At 53.8% G+C, this 19,476-nt stretch overlaps 9 protein-coding genes across 9 annotated transcripts; 1 reads left to right on the top strand and 8 right to left on the bottom strand.

The window, feature by feature from the left end:
- Window positions 1–760: 760 nt before the first annotated feature.
- Window positions 761–2,676, bottom strand: PG994_009067 (glycoside hydrolase family 10 protein; the record flags this gene model as incomplete). Its single annotated transcript, XM_066860476.1, has 6 exons — window positions 761–1,413; window positions 1,502–1,628; window positions 1,746–1,759; window positions 1,828–1,938; window positions 2,027–2,342; window positions 2,668–2,676. 6 exons carry the CDS (start codon window positions 2,674–2,676, stop codon window positions 761–763), a joined length of 1,230 nt encoding a protein of 409 aa, XP_066714065.1.
- A 647-nt stretch (window positions 2,677–3,323) lies between these two features.
- Window positions 3,324–4,819, bottom strand: PG994_009066 (uncharacterized protein; the record flags this gene model as incomplete). The annotated part of the gene is made up of 2 exons (XM_066860475.1): window positions 3,324–4,708; window positions 4,765–4,819. The coding sequence occupies 2 exons, from the start codon at window positions 4,817–4,819 to the stop codon at window positions 3,324–3,326; spliced, it is 1,440 nt and encodes a 479-aa protein (XP_066714064.1).
- A 1,231-nt stretch (window positions 4,820–6,050) lies between these two features.
- On the bottom strand, window positions 6,051–6,596 carry PG994_009065 (uncharacterized protein; the record flags this gene model as incomplete). The annotated part of the gene is made up of 2 exons (XM_066860474.1): window positions 6,051–6,241; window positions 6,326–6,596. The coding sequence occupies 2 exons, from the start codon at window positions 6,594–6,596 to the stop codon at window positions 6,051–6,053; spliced, it is 462 nt and encodes a 153-aa protein (XP_066714063.1).
- An 845-nt stretch (window positions 6,597–7,441) lies between these two features.
- On the top strand, window positions 7,442–9,018 carry PG994_009064 (putative RRB1-involved in the regulation of ribosome biosynthesis; the record flags this gene model as incomplete). Its single annotated transcript, XM_066860473.1, has 2 exons — window positions 7,442–7,649; window positions 7,724–9,018. 2 exons carry the CDS (start codon window positions 7,442–7,444, stop codon window positions 9,016–9,018), a joined length of 1,503 nt encoding a protein of 500 aa, XP_066714062.1.
- A 670-nt stretch (window positions 9,019–9,688) lies between these two features.
- Window positions 9,689–9,985, bottom strand: PG994_009063 (het and ankyrin domain protein; the record flags this gene model as incomplete). Its single annotated transcript, XM_066860472.1, has 1 exon — window positions 9,689–9,985. The coding sequence occupies one exon, from the start codon at window positions 9,983–9,985 to the stop codon at window positions 9,689–9,691; it is 297 nt and encodes a 98-aa protein (XP_066714061.1).
- Window positions 9,986–12,239: 2,254 nt separating this feature from the next.
- PG994_009062 (uncharacterized protein) lies at window positions 12,240–12,661 on the bottom strand (the record flags this gene model as incomplete). The annotated part of the gene is made up of 2 exons (XM_066860471.1): window positions 12,240–12,476; window positions 12,503–12,661. 2 exons carry the CDS (start codon window positions 12,659–12,661, stop codon window positions 12,240–12,242), a joined length of 396 nt encoding a protein of 131 aa, XP_066714060.1.
- Window positions 12,662–13,345: 684 nt separating this feature from the next.
- Window positions 13,346–16,036, bottom strand: PG994_009061 (WD repeat-containing protein; the record flags this gene model as incomplete). The annotated part of the gene is made up of 1 exon (XM_066860470.1): window positions 13,346–16,036. The coding sequence occupies one exon, from the start codon at window positions 16,034–16,036 to the stop codon at window positions 13,346–13,348; it is 2,691 nt and encodes an 896-aa protein (XP_066714059.1).
- A 338-nt stretch (window positions 16,037–16,374) lies between these two features.
- Window positions 16,375–16,794, bottom strand: PG994_009060 (uncharacterized protein; the record flags this gene model as incomplete). The annotated part of the gene is made up of 2 exons (XM_066860469.1): window positions 16,375–16,523; window positions 16,617–16,794. The coding sequence occupies 2 exons, from the start codon at window positions 16,792–16,794 to the stop codon at window positions 16,375–16,377; spliced, it is 327 nt and encodes a 108-aa protein (XP_066714058.1).
- Window positions 16,795–17,775: 981 nt separating this feature from the next.
- On the bottom strand, window positions 17,776–18,987 carry PG994_009059 (translation factor pelota; the record flags this gene model as incomplete). The annotated part of the gene is made up of 1 exon (XM_066860468.1): window positions 17,776–18,987. One exon carries the CDS (start codon window positions 18,985–18,987, stop codon window positions 17,776–17,778), a length of 1,212 nt encoding a protein of 403 aa, XP_066714057.1.
- Between the last annotated feature and the right edge of the window lie 489 nt (window positions 18,988–19,476).

The raw sequence follows: 19,476 nt of genomic DNA, 5'->3' as shown, positions 1-19,476 counted from the left end.
ACGGCCACCGCGCCGCTGCGAGAGATGCCCTGGAGACAGTGGACCAGGACGCGCGACTGCGGCCTTGGTCGTCGAGGATTTGGTTGATGATCCTGTGTGTCGTTCCTGTGACATCCCCTCCCTGCTGCTGCGGCTGCTGCTGCATCCTGCTGGCTTCTCCGTCCACCGCCTTTCGCCCACCAACGCCGCGTTGCAGTGCATCGTCAATCCACATGACCAACGCATCCAGGTACATGAGCAAGTCTTCCAACTGGATGTCCACGAGCGGTACCGTCAGATGCTTGATCCCAGATTCTGCCGCGATCATCGGCCAGTCCCGGTCTTCTGTGAGAGTCACCACGTGGGTTATACCATGTTTCGCCAATAAATATGGGGACCTGGGTATTGTTATGCTGCAAGCCCGTCAGTTCTTGGTGCTCATTCATTCTCAATGCGACCCCTTACTCGGATATGAACAAACCCTCGATCGCGTCGATCTTGTTGATGGGGTCCGCAGACACCGCATGGGTGGTATAGGCCATTTTCGAAATTTCCTCTCCAGGGGGTATAACGAGAAAAGCTCAACTGGACTCAAGCGCAAGTCTTCAAATATTGCAAATGGAGGAACCTAGACATTGGCTCCTTGATGCATCGTGGCATCTTTCAATGATGACTATCTCCACTGGGCTGTGCTACTACCGTGGCGCTAAGCTTATACGAGACATGCTTGCAACTAGGCATCGACTTTATCACACTTCGTCGGAAACCCTTCCGTCGTCTTCTAGAGGCACTGCGAGTACCAGTCATTCGAGACTTTACAAGCTGAGCCACCCGCACAAGCCGTACAGCCACTGTATCCCTGCCCGCTGCACTGCCCATACATCGCAACACTGCACCCGGCCGCCGTCGTGGTTGCCGCGGGCGCCGACGTTACCACCGTGCTCCTCTGTAGAGTTGTTGCACCTGGCGCGGGGGCAGCCGTCCGAGCCGCGGCGAGAATGCTGCTGACGGTAGAGTAGGCGGGCTTCTTGTTGTAGTTCTTATCGAAAAGCAGCGCGTCGCCCGTACCGGGGAAGGTGCCCGGGATCCAGCTGTGTGCGTCGGTGAAGCCCCAGATAGTAATCCCCACGCAGCCCTCAACTTCTAGGCAGGCCGACGTGACAGCACCGAAATCTTTGGCCTGCTGCTCCAGCCCCTGGCTCGACTCGGGCAGAGAGGGGAAACGAATATCCAGCTCTGTAAAGGCGACTTCCGTAGCGCCGGCGTCGAGGTACGACTGCATCACACTCTTCAAGGTGCTTTGCGACGGGGACTGGCCGACGATGAGATGCGCCTGCATGCCCACGCCATCGATCTTCTTCCCGGCGCTCTTGATCAACTTGACAATCTTTGCGGCTCCCTGCTGCTTAGCGCCCAATGTCTCCAAATTGTAATCTGTCCAGACATCCCATTGTGAGCATCACTAAGCTGCACTCCAGCTTCTCTTGTGTTATGTATAGGAGGCCGAGACATGGTTACTCACCGTTGTAGTAGAGTTTTGCGTTCGGGTCCGCCTTGGCTGCTGCGTCGAAGGCGATGGCGAAGAAGGTATCACCAAGCACTTCAGAAAACACACTTTGACGGTAGCTGCCGTCGTCGTCGAGGGCTTCCTATAACGTAGACGAACCATGTTAGCCCGTCTCCAAAATAATCAAGTATGACTTGACGTATATATCAAATACAAGGCCAAGGGCCAGAGTGTGATCAACTCGTAAAATAACACGTACTGTTATATAAATGTCTGTCAGCGAACTGCCCGAATCATCACAATGGTAATATTATATATAATAGTAATACTGGGTAACTTACCATTCACTACGTCCCATGCATAGCACTGGCCTTTGTAGTGGCCAACCTCGTTCGCAATATGTGTGTTGATGACTGAGGTCAGAGTATCCCGGCTCCACTGGCCGTTGCTGACTGTGATCATGGTTAGCAGAAACAAAAGACCATGCATATGAGGCATTGGGCGTAGCCAAGCATAATCAAGGAAAGGGTAAGAACGAACCCCAACTGGGCAATTGCGAATGCCACACCAGCGTATGGCAGCGCAGCATCTGCCCGTTCTTCTTGGCAAAGTCCGTGATCTGGTCGCCCGACCCGTAGCTGAACTGGCCGCGGCTGGGCTCGGTGTACTGCCACTTCTGGCCGTTGCCCGGCGTGATCTGCCCGAACTCGTTCTTGTTGGTCAGGAACTTGAGCAGCTGCTGGTCCGAGAGCTCCGAGTTGTCTACGGCCGACCCGAAGTACTTCTTTACCCGCTGCCTGTGCCAGCTGATTAAGCTGGGAGGAGACGCCGGGTCCGGCGGCGGCAAAGAGGGCCGCTGTCAGTGCTGCGTTGATGTGCATCGTGACGAAGTGATGGCCTGGGACGATTAGAGTGATGGTGGTACAGAATCAGCGGTCCGGCCCGGCCTTTGCTTGGAAGTAGAATGCCATTATATATAGGGAGAAACGCCATAACGGAAAACCCCTCGGCGAGCGGCCCATCCCAACTGTCGTGATGAAGCTGGTTGGTGGACAAAAAATGGCGGGCTTGCGTGTATAGTCGTATCAGGAGACCACGCCACAGTTAGCCATTTTATCCTCAGGGCACCCGGTTGCTGTACAAAAACCCGATGATATGACTAAAGTACATGTTCCACGGACTATTGGCATTTAGTCCGTTCGATTACCATGGTATAAACAAGCTGCATGTGTTGGAACACGAGGGTCCACTTTCGCCAAAGCAACATGCAGTTGCGATCCCGGAATTCTGGGGTTGGCATGGCATGCTTTGCTTGGTGGATTGTGTGTTTTACACACGTCTCTTGGCCAGAAGCAGAACGGCAGGAATGATCCGGAGATGTGGGTAGACTTCTTGACTCCCGATCGGTCTACGTCCGAGAAAGGAATACGGAAGTTGCAGCTTCCGTTCCCAGGAAGGAACAACCCAAGAAGGAGAAGAAGAGGGGCCACAGAGGTTGGTTATTGACCATCACTACCTCAGAAATGGCAGTTGATATTGCATATGTCGATCTTTGCCTGCGTAGAGCAACTCGGTTATCTTGCCAGGAAAGCTTGTGTCGGTGGAAGTGACGGCCATGATATCAGGCAGCCAGGCTAAGTACATACGGGAAGTGCTACTATGTGATGATTACATGAGGGAAAAACCGTCAATGTGTGGTATACATATGAAATAGGAGATATTCTAGGTGGCTAATCATGGCTGTCAATGGTATCAACCACATTTCATATTCAGGAAATAGTATATGTATTACTAACGTATATAAAGTATGCCGCGATATTAGTTGTTTGGTAACACCTCAGTCAAACGTCCAACCACCCGTCTTGTTCGCGAAGAAGCCATCCGGATCGTACTCCCTCTTGATCTGCTGAAGCCGGCGGTACGTAGGGAACGAGGCCAGCGGCCTCTGGTCCACCGCCGCCTCGTTCAGGAACAGCGGCAAGCCCGGCGCGCTGGGCGTCGCCTCGACCATGGCGCGGAAGCTGGCCTGCACCCGGTCATGCAGGTCCAGCAGCAGGCCCGGCGGCGTCGACAGCAGGTAGTTGACCCAGAACCAGGGCCCGTCGGGCATCTGCATCGCGTTGCCGCCGCGTGCGCGGCTCGCGTCCGTCATGCTGCGCGCGACCGGGTAGAAGTTGAGCGAGACGAACACGTAGAGCCCCTTGTTGGCGTCGGCCCAGGCGGCGTAGCGGTCGTAGACCTCGCGGTAGGCGTCGCTCCCAGAGATCTGGTGCGCGCCGATCCGGAAGACGTTGTCGGCGCGGCTGAGCTCCGCCGTGTAGGGGATGGGCATGTCGGCGACCTCCGTGTAGGCCTTGTTGGGTTTGCTCGTGTCAAGGAGGCGGGGGATCTGTGTGAAGTTGCTGAAAGCGGCGCCGGGGTCTGCGCCATCGTACACGATGAACACGACGATGACCTCGTCGAGGTTCAGCAGCACGTCCGGTGTCGTCAACGTCTCGTACGTCACCAGGATGTTGGCCTTAGGGTCTATGTTGTACGCGATGAAATCGTGGGTGGCCTCGAGGACTTTCTGCGCGTGGTCGAGGACGTAGATGAGGGTTCCCGCGTAGAACTTGCCGATCGGATGGCTTTGGACCGTGTACCTCGTCACGACCCCGAAGGCATTGCCGCCACCGCCCCGGAGACCGAAGAAAAGGTCGGGGTTGGACGTGGTGGAGGCCGTGGTTATGGTCCCGTTCAGCAGGACCACCTCGAGCTCCGTGAACGAGTCGCAGGCCATGCCGTATTGTGGCGCCAGGTAGCTCAGCCCGCCCCCTAAGGCGAGGCCGGTACCCACGCCACTCAACCGGCCTCCCATCACCGTCCGGTCATACTGCTGGTAGAACTCGTACAGCTGCCCCCAGTTACTGCCAGGCTCATAGGTCGCCAGGGTTGTTGCTGCATCATATGACTTGGCCGTCATTGACTTGAAATCGATGAGCACTCCCTGGTCCACGGACGAGAAGAAGTTGTTGGGACTGTGCCCGCCGGCCTTGACGGCAAAGCGACTTCCGCTCTCCCGGATGGCTCGTATAGCGACTGATACGTCCTGCGACGACTTCGGGTACACGACACACGACGGGCTATAATTGCTCTGGCGTGCGTTCCAGTAGTCATGCCTGCTGTCGATATACGAGGCGTTCAAGGGGCTGATTGCGACTTGAGCGTCACCCAAACTGGACGCTATAGCAGTGCACGCAGTGCCTCCTAGTCGGCTCGCACTGCTAACGTTGCCGCACTAGACACGGTTACGACAGACAGCGCTAGGGACAGGAACATCGTCAAGGAAAACATGATGCGCCGAGTTTATCTTTTGATGCTTGCTGACCCACGAGCAGAGTCTCGCTGGGAGGTAGGAAGGGTGACTAGTCTCCACCTTATAGATAGACAGTACGTCGCCAGACTTCGACAAGACATGGTTCCATGGAGAAACAAGGAACTAGTTCTCAGTACACACCCACATCAACACCATGCATCTTCTAGGCACATGCGTCCACACCGTTGAGACTATTGATGCATTGATGCCAAGAAAGCAAGGGCGCCTCCCGCACTTACACCGGATAAGCATTCCTAGGAGTGCCACCAACCATCGCTTTGGGTAGTTGAGATGAACTGACCTCGAGGACTAGTCACACCCTAGTGCGTCTATGTGAAGAGTCACCGCAGTAGCATGGGCGAATCGCATCCCCTAGATACGGCAGGGAGAGAAACCGGGAACACCCGCTGGCGATTTCCAGGTACTTATTATACAAGACGATGCTTTCGCTCGGTGGAGAGCCGCTATATGGGGTGTTTGCTTTGGCTGACAAGAAGTAAGGTCTTAGCCGAAGAGCGAAGCAGCGAAGCAGCGAATGAGCGATATCACAGCCCAAGAGACGGGGCCAATAAGAGCGGGTTTTGGCCAGCTAATTACCCAAAACAGGCTAGATTTCAGCAGCCAGCCCGCGACTGGGTTACATACAAGCGGTAGGGAAGGATTCGAAGCGAGCGCTCTTGAGGACAAGGTGTGTAGGAATAAAGTGGTGTCATTATGTATGGCTCGGTTGAGGGTGAAGTAGACTAGCAGAGGACATAAGCTGAAAGCCGTTCCTGGACCCATGTCTCGTGTCGAAATCATGGGACCATGTCGTTGTTCAGCTCAGGATTACAAGCATCACAAAATAGGAGACTTGCGGAAGCCCCTTGCTTCTTGTGATACACACCAAGCATTCGGCGTACTGGCTGGCCAACCTAGATATGGCCATCCAACGTTACAGTCGCAAAATGCAACAAGTAGAAGGGTATCACACATTTGATCCAGCATGCAGCGATCAGAGACCAATAGACGTAACGCAGCAGTGTGCCGAGCCATCGTCAAGTGAACAGTGGATGGGCCTCGAAAACCCTTGCGCAGCGATGCAGCCGGTATTCTCGCCGCGCGCAATATGTGTGCCCCAGCAAGCAGTTTTCTTCATCAGCTCGGAAATCCCTCGCCCACTCGTAAGCCATCTATGCGCACATGACTTAGTTGAACCAAATACCAGCTTTACTGGACTTTCTTGGTGCCAACATGAGGTGCGGCGGCCCCGGCGGTGCGCATAATGGCAGGGTTGACGAAGACTGCGTACGAGTGCCAAGCCAACGCGGGCGCAAAAGCCATGATACTCCTGGTGAGAAATTCTGGAGCGAATCCAGTTTTCTCATAATCTTGCGAGGCTCGCAAAAAGAGAATGATAACTGCGGGTCTCGGGATTAGCCCAATTCTCTCCCATTTCTTTGGTAAACTCTACCATTAGGAGCAAAGCAGATCAAGTCACTTACAAGCAATCTCGCCGGCGGCCATGGTTTTGTAGACGATACGTCTCTTCTCATACACTGCGTTGGAGTCGGGGACACACAGCAGGAGAGGAACAGCCAAAGACAGCACAATGGCGCCAAAGACTTGGCACAGAAGGGCAGCACAGCCAGTAATCGGAGATGATGACGAGACGGCATATGAGAGACACCCCTGAGGATAGACAATGAAGATAAACGCACCAAGCGCGTTGAAGATGGCCTCGGTCACCAGGGCAAACTTGATAAGGTAAGCCATACTAAGAAACGAGGGGGCCCAAAGAGCAAGGTTTAATACGCTTGTGTTGTGAGACTAGATGAAAATGACGCTGTATCCAAGGCTGAATGAAAAGAGGAACAGAAGCTGATTTGATGTAGCTGAATCGAATCACCAAAGCTGCTCGTTAAATATAATATTAGTAACTGTCCGGATTGTCGTCACTGTGAATAATTGATGGTTGCGTGTTTCAGGGGTATCACGGCACGATGGCTAGCGGTGGGGAAGCCGCCGACGCGTTTCATCCATGTCAGTTCACGTCTCGATGCATCGTCTGTACGCATCTGCAATCATCCGTCAAATTCATGATGGTTGTTTTACGCCTCGTGAACCTGTTGTAGTTGATTATTATTGTATGCGAGTCACTCAAGATTTGTATAAAACATGAACGAGTCAGTTACTACAACACCTTTGCAAGACGGTCAATTTTATCAATCAAATGGGCTGGCTATGTGGTGTCCTCGAAGTCCGGAGCCCAGTGACGAAATTCTTCATAGTTTACATAACAGGACTGTCAGCGTATGTGGGTTCTAGCAATGGCTGGTTTAGTGAGCTGTGGCCCTGTGGCCCGTGGCCCGTGGGGGGACCACCTTCACCGCCCGCCAATTCCCTGCAAGAGAATTCCAATTCCAGCCACAGATCGCGGGGTCAAGTGGCAGAAAATAATTCAGATTGAAAAAAAAAAGTTGAGAGCTGCTGGGACCCCGCCGACGCCTTTATACCAAAACGGGGATAAGAGAACAACCCAACGTCAACTGTTTCAACTGCCCCCAAAAGAATAATTTCGGGTTTATTTTCTTTTGCAGCTCTCGTAAGCACCAGAAACCATGTCGAAGCGCTCTGCGGATGCCGAGAGCGGCGGTGCCCCTCTCAAGGGAGGCGACCGTCCTGAGCCGATGGACATCGACGACAACAAGGACATGGGCGAATTCAGGATGAATTCGAGGACGAGTTCGAAAGCGAAGACGAGATCCTCGAGGCCGGTGTCGATGGAAGACCAGATGCCGAGCGCGAAGCTGAAGAAGCCGCAGGTTAGTTTGCGACAAATGTTAATCGCCATTTACTTGGAGAGAACCCTTCTTCTGACATGAACTCTATCAACATTCTAGCTGGTGGAATGGAGTTAGACAATGGCACATTTATTGTCGGCCGCAACAAGCTAGAGGAAGGCCAGCACTTGGCACCAGATCTAGGAACATACGAACTACTACACAACCTGAGCACTCCGTGGCCATGCCTATCCTTCGACATCGTCCGCGACGGGCTCGGCGATAAGCGAGAAAGGGCCTACCCGGCCACCATGTACGCGGTTGCCGGAATCCAGGCCGAGGCCAGTAAGGACAAGGAGAACCAGTTGATGGTCATGAAGTTCAGTGGCCTCAGCCGCATGGAGCGAACTGACGACAACGACTCGGATTCGGATGACGACGATGACGACGAGCAGGCCGATCCCATCCTCGAATCGAGGTCGATCCCGCTCACTTCGACGACAAACCGCATACGCGCCCACCAGATCCCCTCTCAAGACCCTTCAGTGCCTGGCCAAACCTTCGTAGCCACCATGACCGAGTCGGCCCAGGTCTTCATCCAGGACATCACGCCACACCTTACCTCTTTCGACAACCCAGGCACCGTCATCACCCCGCAGCAGAACAAGCCATTGTCTACGATCCGAGCACACAAGTCCGAGGGTTATGCTATGGACTGGTCGCCTCTGTTCCCCGGAGGCAAACTGCTCACTGGTGACAACGACGGTCTGATTTACATGACGACACGCACCGATGGCGGTGGCTGGGTGACCGACACCCGGCCTTTCCAGGGCCACACGAGCAGTATTGAGGAGATTCAGTGGAGTCCGCAGGAGGCCTCCGTTTTTGCTTCTGCATCTAGCGACGGCACTGTCCGCGTATGGGATATCAGGTCCAAGAGTCGCAAACCCGCCATCACTGTGCAAGTCAGCAGTGTCGACGTCAATGTCATGTCTTGGTCCCGCCTGACGACGCATCTGTTGGCGACGGGCGATGACAATGGCGTGTGGAGCGTCTGGGATCTTCGCCGATGGAAAGGCGGAGAGGAGAAGCCGACGCCTATTGCAAGCTTCAACTACCACAGGGACCAGATCACCAGCATCGAGTGGCACCCGACAGACGACAGTATGGTTGCCGTGGCGGCGGGCGACAATAAGGTCACGTTGTGGGATTTGTCAGTCGAGATAGATGACGAAGAGAGCAAGGACACGGCTGGTGTCAAGGACATGCCCCCTCAGCTGCTTTTCGAGCATATCGTAGAGCATGCCAAGGAGGTACACTGGCATCCCCAAATCCTGGGTACCCTGGTGGCTACGGGTACCGAGTTCAGTGTGTTCCGGCCTATTCCCGTCGTCTATGGCGTTGCGGTGAAATAAATCAGCACGCAGTATAGATGGGAGTATAACGCGATGGGCCAAAATATAGATTCTTCCCATGGGCTACGGGAAGCAAAATTTCTTTCTTGTTAGGATACCACATGAATGAGAAATGTTCTGATGATGATCAAGCATCGTGTCTGGCTAAGACAACCGAGGAGGTTTCTTTTGGGTGCCTTAGGGTGCTAAAGCCCGAGTGTCTACCCAAGTGCCAGTAAATAAGTCCCGAATGGGGTAACGCAAAGCCCTGCCCACATATCTTAGGAGGCTGCTGTCGCTTCGTTCTCATTTGTACGCCATAGCGCTGTCGATAGCTGTAAGTTGGACGCTTGAATGTGATGATCCTCAAACGCTGTCCCTGGCGGAGCCGTAATAAACGTTCCGTCACCTTTCGTCGTATACGGACCGGTCAGTACGAGCCTATGATCCAGTGGCTCCCCTGACTCAGTTCGCCAACGTAACGCCCCGCACTGCAACAGGGTAGCGATATTTTGCCGGTCCTGTGGCATCAGCCCCGGCATAGATGTATGCAGACCACGCAGAAAGAACTGCACAAATTGGTCGACCTCGTGGTTCTCATCGCGGTAGGGCGAACGGGGCTGCTTGAGCTTCGGGAACAACTGGCCCCAGACCGTGTTCCACTTGCTCGCTGGCGTACCATGCTTGTGGGTTACGGAGGCAGCTCATCGGCGGGTACCCCGCCGGTTGGCCGACAGACCCCCGAATTCCCATGCGCATGTAGGGCAGACTCGGATGGGAAGGATTGGAAACAGGCGTCGCAGTTGTGGTGGCCCTTGCGGTCGTGCGACTTGTGCAGATGCTGGATGACGGAACTTATGGTTTGGAAGGTCCTCGTTGCGCAACTGGAGTACTGCTTGGGGTTCATCTTGTAGAAGTGGCAGGCTAGCTCGGTCCTTGTTACATTGGACATGTCGGAGACGAGATCCGTCTCTTGCAGATTCACCATGAGTATGGGAGCACATCTCTGGGCGGGTGCCGAGGGGCCAAACAAAGAAGTATTCGATGTGGTCGACCCACGCTTTCTCTTTCTAGCGGCACTTTCCTCGAAGTGCCTTTGTGAGGGTTCCATAGGTTTCTTGCAGCTTTGGGGCTTCGCTGCATCCCACATAGTCCCACCGGAATGTTTGCCTGGCAAAGCCCTCGAGATGTTGAGTGGGCTTGGAACTGACTCCCTCGACAGAGAGCCGATCGTTGGGTAGAAATCGTACTCATAACGGGAACCCCTGTTGCCAGGATTATTGGGCTTCGATTGTTCCTGGTAACAAACCCCTGGCATGAGGTGTTCATCGCCGGGATATGCGCGATCATAATCAAGTTGTAGGCTCGTTTCAGTCGCAAAGAGATCCGGTGCCATATCATAGCCGAAATCAGCATTTAGATGTGATGGGCTGTGTTGAAATCCACCAATGCCAGTCTGCTCAATCGAAAATGCTGCTGAGTCTGGCGAATCTTGGCTAACGAAAGCGGAAGACACCGAAGAAGACGGTGAGCTCTGAGCAACTTGAGTGGTATGGTCTGTAGCCACATCAATTGTGGCCAAAGCCTTGGTAAATATTTCCCTCCAAGACTATCGTCGTGCGTACCCGACAAGGAACCGATGGACACCCTGTCATTCGCATAGTCTGCGTCTGTCACCCATGAGCTAATAATTCGGTCGAGACCCGACATCACGTCCACATGATCCAAAGGCTGTGATGGTATGCTATGGCCCGATCTTAGCTTGAGGCCCCAAGTGGATTGCAGAACCTCGAGTGGCGTTGCAACATGCATAGGGGGGTTGCCTGCATGAAACCCATTGGGGTCCGTAGAAGTAGATGTGAAAGTGCCAGCAAAGTAGTCGGACCAAGTTTGTTCTCCATCATGTGTACTAGGCAGAGCCTCATCTGGCATCACAGAGAGCTCCGGCCCAATAGAAGGTTGTTGATAGCTGACACTGTTGTCACCCTCACTGGACGAGGCTCTGTCATTGTGTATGCAAGTCTGACGGGGTGGGTGCAGAGCCTCCTCATTTTGTTCAATGTTGTTTCTGGGTACGAGGGGGTCCTGCAGATGCAGAGCCGCAGCTGCTCCTGGTTTGCTCTTAAGCACCTTCTTCCTCTCTTGTGGGTTTTCACTCCGAACACTCTCATCCATCTTGTTCTTTTCCTCAGGTCTTCACCACCACAGCCTGCACACATCACCCTCCTACAGGATGGACAATATTCATGCAAAACCCTGCTTATAGGGCCTTGACCGCACCAGCACTATTGTCATGAAAAGTCCAGATGTCAGTTAGCCGCACGATCTTCGATACAAACACATCCTATCATTTTCCTATAAAGAGCTTGAGGTATGAAGAGCTTGTATGAGTCTGTAAGGTACTTACACAATACCACACCTGGCGCGTTTTCAATCGCTTCGGGGTTGACATAGGGGGCAAGATAAGAACAGCGTATTGGAATGCAATCCCTTGAGATGCTTGATGAAAACTGTAGTCTATATCGTTTGTCTCGTCGTCTTGGGTGGCCTTTTTCACACTCCGGTGGTGTAATGTTAGAATAGTATAATTGTGACCTCCGAGTTTAACACAGCGCAAACACGGTAGGAACTGGGTAGGGAGACATTTCTGGATTCATCTGCTATGCCCGTGCTGCTATAGATGGACCGTCACTGGTTCGCGGACCAGTCAGTACATGCGACCTTTCCTCAACCCCATTATGAAATTACACTGAATCTCGTGCGATTGATCAAGTCCATGATCAACAGGTATACCAGTAAACTGCCTGGGCAGCTGGGCTGCGCTGGACGCTTGGTAACGCCTAGTTGGGCAGGATGTAAGCCGCCTCTTGCTGCAGTGATGACGACCACCCTGCATGCATATGCAATTCGGTTTGATCAAGCCCATGATCAAAACAGCCAGTAGTCATCAGTGAATTGATCAGAGTCTTGATCATTTCGACCAACCAAAACACAATAATTTTCGAGGTCATTTCCTAGTCCCCAGCTCTCCAAATATGAGGCATTCCTGAATCATACGGTTGCTTCTATAATTATGCCATATCTATAGGAGAAAGTACATATAGTAGGATAGCGTATGCATAGATACCTCAAGTGAAAAAGCCTGAAAAAGCCCATTACAGTAAACTATGCATGTGATGATTACCGATACCTCCGCCAACCCCGGCAAACGTGTATGTATGTCGGTACACAGCTAAGAAACCTCAACAATCCTCATCCTTAAGCGCCGCCGCCACCTCATTCTGGCCATTCCCAGCACCAGCCGCCTCTCCCTCCTCCTTCGCCAGCTCCCTCACCACATCCTCGACCGCAGCCTTGAGCTTAGGCGGGCTCGCCGTGCGGACGTCCTCGTAGGCGTCGCCGTCTCTGACGAACAAGAAAGTGGGGATGGTGGTGACGCGGTAGCGGGCCGCGACGTCGGGCACGGCGTCGATGTCCACCTGGGCGAAGGCGACGCGCCCCGGACGGCGTGCTGCGCCGCGTGCTGCGCGAAGACGGGCGCCATGGCCTTGCACGGCCCGCACCAGGTCGCGTGGAAGTCGATGACGGCGTGCGTGTTCGCGCCGAGCAGGGCGTCGAACTCGCTGGCGCTGGCTATGGTCGTGATTTTGTCGGCCGCTGCCATATTGGTGGACTGGTGTGTATATGCGAGGGATGTGTGTGTGTGTGCGTATTTGTTCGCTGAGTAGAGGTCTGCTATAGAAAGTGACCGGTTGTGGCTGATGCTTCGATCATATAAGCAGGAACTGATGACAAATCCGGGGGTTTGGCTTCAAGGAGGAATGTTCCCCGCAGCTGTGCCGCTGAAAGCAGGATCATCAGCTTTCGGCTGGGGTATGCTATGTAATCCATAGCTGCGACCAAACCCAACGCGGGAACTGGTCAAGGCAACCAAAACAATGCAGGCGAGAACTCTGACAACAACTAGAGAGATATCGCTTGTCGTGGTATTCAAGCCGCTGACCAGTGATCCCTAGAATTACTATGTCTTCCTGTCATTGGTTCCTGGCCCAGGAAATTCGTGGAGGACAGGTTGGCAGCCGCAGACGAATGCGGAAATTATTGGCATGGTATATGTATTCGTATTTCAAGGCAAATGGTATCTTAATACATCACGCTGCAGAAAAAAGACAGTCCAACAGGTCTCATCTTTCCCCCCTATCCCTAACGCCTTTACTAAATGCACCAACAGTTCAAGTAAAAACATCGCGCCCTACCAAGATCATGTGAACTCAGCCATGAGCCAGGTTGTCACTTTTCACCCCCTTATCCGTCATAGTAAAGAGGGATGGAAGATGCCGAAAGCCATCTACGCATCCACCATCCTCCCACAGGCCGCGCAAAGCAACCTTTGCCGCCCGCCGACCTTCTTGGCCTTGAATTCATGCCCACCGCATTTGGAACACTGCATATCTTCACTCTCGTCGCTCGCTCGCTCGCTGGACACTTTGGAACTCAAGCGGCTGCGATTTCTTGACTGGGAGCGCCGAGGACGAGTCGGTGTCGGTGGCGCCAGACGTCCAGCCTCGGAGGCTTGGATGGACGGGATCCCGTTGCTGAGAGGCATGCTTTTGCGGCGGCGAGTCACCTCTCCGCTACCCCTTGCCGACTCGTTTGATGTACGGGATGTCCCTGTCCCTGCCAGAGCATGCGACCCTAGACTTTGGCGCCGCTCGTTGTTGGGTATGGCGATAGGCTCAATCAGAGCGGCAGCGGCTTCAGGTATCTCGCTCTGGGCTCGATTGTGGCCCTTTTGCAGGGAACCCGAGCTGGGTCCGCCGTTGCTGCCACCCCTAGGAGTACCACCCATGTTCCGCCAACGGTTAAGGTTCCAGAAACTATAGCTTGCACCTACTGGGTCGAGCCGGAGTTCGTCCTCGTTGTCATCATCCATGCTACGGAATGAAAAGCTTGGCGTAGGCGGCATCGCGGGGCTATTTAGCTGCTCCCGACGCCCATTCGTCCTGATGCTAGCAGTAGGGCTTGTCGGTTGCACACCACTGGGCGATGTATTTGCATAGGGCTGCCGCCGAGCCTCCGAAGCAAGTGTAGCCGCACTGGACGTCACGGGGGTGCGGGCTTTGGCGGGACTAATGGACCGCTCGCTGCGAGCAGGCGTTGACATGACAATGGAGTTAGGACGACTGGCTGTGCCTTCGATGTTTTGTCGCCACGAGTTTATGATATCAGGACTCATCTGCGCGCCCAGTCCAGAGGGCGGCTTACTGACAGATCCCCGCCGCGAGTGCGGACCCCCAACACTGCTGGCGCTAGTCCGGGTTACGATGCTTCCTGAACGTCCCAGCACTCCCTCTCTCCCGAGCTTCCGCGAGAAAGAGGAGCCCGTCTCCCAGTTATCGTGGCGGCGCTTCTTGAAAGCGCAGTCCTGCCGGAACACCTTGATCATGCCCTCTTGATCGGCTGTTACAATGATGTTGCCGTCATGATGCCTGGACCGGGCCACAAAGGCCGGTGTCTGTTCCGGTTCTCGGACCGCAGGCGCTTCAGTCGGTTCTGGGCTAAGCGCCCTCTGGCTGGCGGTTGTCGACTCTTCCATACTACGCAGAGTCACAGGGGGCGGGTTGCACAGAGTAAAGACGGGGTCGTGAGAGGATTGAAGAAGCTGTCTTGCCGCAGTCGGGACGAATATTGCCTGCGTCACAACGGTAGGATGGGCCTCAAAGTATTCATAGGGCCGCTTCTCCTTGTTGGTCGAGTGAGTCGTGGCTGTCGACCAGATGAAGGATTTCCGATCCTCGCTGCCACAAATAATATAATTGCCGTCGTCGCTGAAGCTCGCACGAATCTGGTTGCAGGCGTTTTCGTGCCCCTTGAATTTCAGTTCAAGGAGTTTGTCGTGCAGCCCATATATTCGAATGCGCGAGTCATTAGAAGTGATCAGAATCTTAACTTCGCCATTCGGGTCGTCCGGCGGGAAGGCCATGGCCTGTATGCCTGTGATCTTGCTGCCCTTTGCATTCTTGCCCCTGGATGACCGGACGTGGGTTTGGGTCTGGAATTTCAAGCCTTCCGTCTCGTAGAAAGTGCACAGGCCGTTTAGGCACCCCGCAATACACGTCTTCCCATCTGGCGAAAAAGCCACCGCCGTGATGAGGTCGGCTAGCTGGCTTGAATATGCAACCGCTTTGTCCGGGATGCTCCAGAGCCGTAGCACGGAGTCGAGCGAACCGGCCAGAAAGAAGCGATCATCTCGGGGATGGAAAGCTATAGACGTTACAAAGTCTTTATGTTTGAAAGTGCACAAGCACTCCCGCCGGCTCATGTGCCATAAACGCACAGTCTTATCCATCGAGGACGAAAGTAGAAAATTGTTTTTACTCCAGCTGAGATCCAGAATCTCGCCGGTATGGCCAACAAATTCTCGCACAGGGTTGGGGTGAAACACTGGCGCACTCAACCGCTCGCCGTAAGAGCTTTGGGCCATCTCGTACTCGTCGTAGGCCCTCCTATCTTCAGGTGACGACATGACGGCCCAGATGCGAACAATTCCGTCCTTGCCGGCCGTCGCAAGGTACTTTCCATCCTTGCTGAACTCGACCGCCCAGACAGGTCCACCCGTAGTGAAATTCTTTGAGCCATGCGCATGGGTCGTTCTGCCGGAAGTTTCCTCGAACGACTTGTCGCTACCATCGGGAAGAGGTCGAGTTCCTACCAACTCCTGCGCAAGGAACATGCGGTTGAACTCCTTCAGCTTCTTATTATGGGACCGAACCCTGATGTATCGAGGAGGCTCTTTATGATGCGGTATGTAGCCACCGGCCTCGACAGAAGAAGAGAAGACGACGGCATTAGCACCTTCGGTCCTTCGCTCGCTAAACTCTGAGGCGTTGTCGTTGTCATCATCGTCCTTTTTCTTGTTTCCGATCATGCTCAGACGACTCAGAAAGTTGCTCTTCTTCTTTTTCCTTGTTAGGCTCGGGTGTGGGGGCTGTAAGCTGCTTCGCTGCGAGATCCGAGCTGGGGCGAGGGAGCCCTTCATTGGCGGCGGCCGGGCTGTCGGGTCTCCCGGAGGTGAACAGTCGCGCGGGTATGGATCGATCCGTGTTGGTTCTCACGAAGATATGCTACATGACATTAGCTTCCAGCCAGCCCTTGATGTTTGCGCCTCCCGGCTAAACCAAGAGGGCAAGGAGCCAACTAACGTGTGATAATGGGTCAATTGCAGGAGGCGACGGCGTGATAGGTGCGGCTCCGTTCTTGTTCGTATTGTCTTTGCCATCCTTGGCGAGGGTATCCTTCCGCGATAGCTTCGAGGGTCCTTTTCTACCCGTGACGGATGAGGATATATAACTGCTGCTGCCTAATGAAGTGGGCCTGTCAGTCCAAGGTCATCTCATGCAGCTCGTCGTCGCTCATAGCCTGCAGCTTCGTGGGGGCGATGTGCCGCGTATGCGTGAGCGTGCTGTAACCACGGGCAAGGGAAAGCATCCAGCAGCTATAAGCCAGACATCGTACCATACTGCTTCCTGCATGGGGCTGTGCGGAAGGATGACAGGCACTAGGATGAGACGAGCTTGTGCTGACATGTCAGGCAAACGACAAGAGGCGCAATCACGTACCTTGCTGGGCATTTGAGGGGGCATCTTGAGAGTTGGGGGGTTCGTTGTTGGCAGAGCCCGCGCCATCAGGCTTGGAGGTAGCGCGACTGGCGCCACTCCCATCAGACAGCATGCGCGAGCTGTCGTCATGAGGGCGGGCGCCGCTTGAGACTTTGACGGCTGGAGTAGAGCTGGACATTTTCCATCATGCGCTTCTTGGGGAATGGAGGAGTTGGCGCCGTCCTTGCTGACAATGTTTGTGCTTTGTGGCTAGCCTAACCGTTGTGGCCTCGGCAACCGCGGATTGGGATATCGTCCGAGAGGCAAGGAGGGTGGTTGGGTGGATCATGGAAGTGCCATGGAAGCATGGCAGCGCATCATATGCGAACTCCCCATATAACAATGTAGTAAGTGCGTGCCTAAGATTATCTTAATGCATCGAATCGGACAGAAAACGCCCCGAGTGGTTAAAAAAGAACACCAGCCCCAGAAACGGCGGGGTCCTGATGAGCACCTACTAATACTATGCGGAGCTGGAGGACAAATGTTTGTCGCACATCGCAGAGACGACCGAATCATAAATACCTACACACGGCAGGATGGTTTGCCTACCATGTAAGTACATGTGCCAAGCGACGGCATGCGAAGTATCGAGGCCAAACCAAACATTGAATGTCCGGGCGGAGTGTTTCCAATGATGTTTGTCAATCCGATTTTACCGCCGAGGGGTTTGACCCATGACGTTTGTGCGCTTAAGGTTGATTGATTAATACGTCATTCGGTTTTATATCACATCTCGGGTTACGTTATATCTGAGCACACCCCAATTACCCAGATCTCAGGAGCCCAAAATATAAAGTGGCCAAGGTTTCATGGTCAAATCAGGTTGAGAGATAACATTGAGATGTTTTGCATCTTGCTTCAGGAGATGCGTACCCACTTAAGTCTTCCGTCGTCTTCCTTGCCAGTTGTTCACCACACCCTACGTGCCTGAGTATATAACCTATGCAGACACGCCGGGCTGGCCGGGGTACGTGTACGTTACTACGGGCAGGCCTGAAAGTCCTTCCTTGCATGTAGGTTTGTAGTAAATCGCGTTGGGTACTTCGAGTTCGTGGATGCCACGGAGCCTCAGGGGTTTCCAATACTTGTAATAGTGTCTTGATCGCACTCTTTCGTTTTATATTATCAAGTCTTCTTTTATCGCGCCATTTTGGCCATCCCCTTCATCCTCGTCTTCGTCATCATCCAGCCCGAGCATTGGATAAGTGAGAATTGCGGCAATACCGCCTAGCGCGTCCAACCTCTGGCCACTCTCGTGATCACTACTTAGGATCCTGGCTTCGCCGCCATCTTCCCGCACCCTGTCAACCAGCGCAACGTACTTTTTCCTCGTGGCCAGGTCCAGACTTCGGAAGAGGGAGTTGTTGACCATCAACACACCCCCGCCCCTTCCGACTGCGCCCTCATTGACTGCCTTCACTACCGTCGAAACGCCGTACCATGCACGTCCGTCGTCCTTTCGGAGGCGAGCAAAGAGCTCGTCCATGTATCGCGTCTCCTTGGAGAACTTCATGTCTTTCATCGTTGCCAGAACCTCGGCGCTCTTCAGGATCTCGTTCAGGCTGTGTAGATGCCCCGAAGACGAGTGCACCACTGTTGCGTCCTTGGCCATGGCCATCATAGTCTTGTCGGCCTTCCGGGTTCCCTCTTCTGATATGTACTTCTTGAAATCCCCCGCTACGAACCCGGGGCTTGCCAGCAGCAGCGGGCGAGGAGTCCCGAAATCGATGCTTCGCATGAGCGTCGTCAGGGTCTTGTCGAAGAAGCGGCGCATCCCTGAGCTCTGATCTGAACTAGCCGCCCGTTTCTTGGGTATCGTGCTCTCAACGCGCTGTTTTAGAATGGTTCGGTATTCGGTAATGAGACAGATGTTGGCGATTCCCTCCTGCATAACCACAGCAGCGACCGTCCCCTCCTTGTCTTGCTTCAGAGACTCGTTTAGGGTTTCTGTTGCCACCGAGTCCCAGCCATTCTTCTTCCACATGGTGAAAGGGCGGCTCAGCTCGAGATCGAGGGTGTGGAACTGGCCGATGTTGACGAAACTGTTCTCGACGATGACCGTGCCGGTGACGTGCAGCTGGGACGCGGCCGTGTCGAAAAAGGTGGACGTGACTCGTATGGTAAGGTCAGTGTGAACGCGCTCGGAGTGGGTGCTTCCAGTCTTGGACTCTGTAGTGACTTTGCGGACGGCATGAGCTTTGATGACATCTTCGGGCGATATCAGATTGTTGGCATGCCACATGTCTTCGGGCTCGACAGGTAGCAGAGTTACGCTGCCTTCGCTAACGTCATTGAGGCGTTGGGAAGACTTTGCCCCAACCAGTTGCATGGCGGCTGTCTTGCCTCAGCCTGCTGTCTGTCTTTGTGCAATGATTGTAGTATGAATTGATTCGTGTGCTCGGATTTTGCGGTTTTCCTGATTCAAGTCTACAGGTATTATTATTTTTCCTTCGGTTTGCTCCAGTGCAGTAGGTCTTCGTCAACCTGGAAAGTTGTTGGCTAAAATCGACCTTGTATTTACCCCGCTGTCGTCACCTGCTTGGGCTGATCGATAAGGCCGAATTACTTATTAGTGTGGCGGGATTGGGTGTTAGGAGCGGGCTGAGATAGGGCGCCTTGGGCGCTAATAGCTGGAGCATCTTGAATTCGGTGAGTGACGGTAGATAATTCAGAGCCCGATTTATAATTATTCTTATTATTGCCACCCATTGTAGAGCATACCCTTTCATGCAATCAAAGGTTCTTCGCTGGGGTATAATGAAGGAACATTCCTTTGATAGGTCTCTGTTGGTAGACTACACGCTTTTCAGTGCTTTAT

The sequence above is a fragment of the Apiospora phragmitis genome (genome assembly GCF_038363925.1).
Source record: "Apiospora phragmitis strain CBS 135458 chromosome Unknown utg000008l:1.0-3514335.0:1.0-3519231.0, whole genome shotgun sequence".
Classification (NCBI taxonomy): domain Eukaryota; kingdom Fungi; phylum Ascomycota; class Sordariomycetes; order Amphisphaeriales; family Apiosporaceae; genus Apiospora; species Apiospora phragmitis.
The sequence above is the reverse complement of the archived record's forward strand: the minus strand, read 5'-3'. Positions and strand labels throughout refer to the sequence as shown.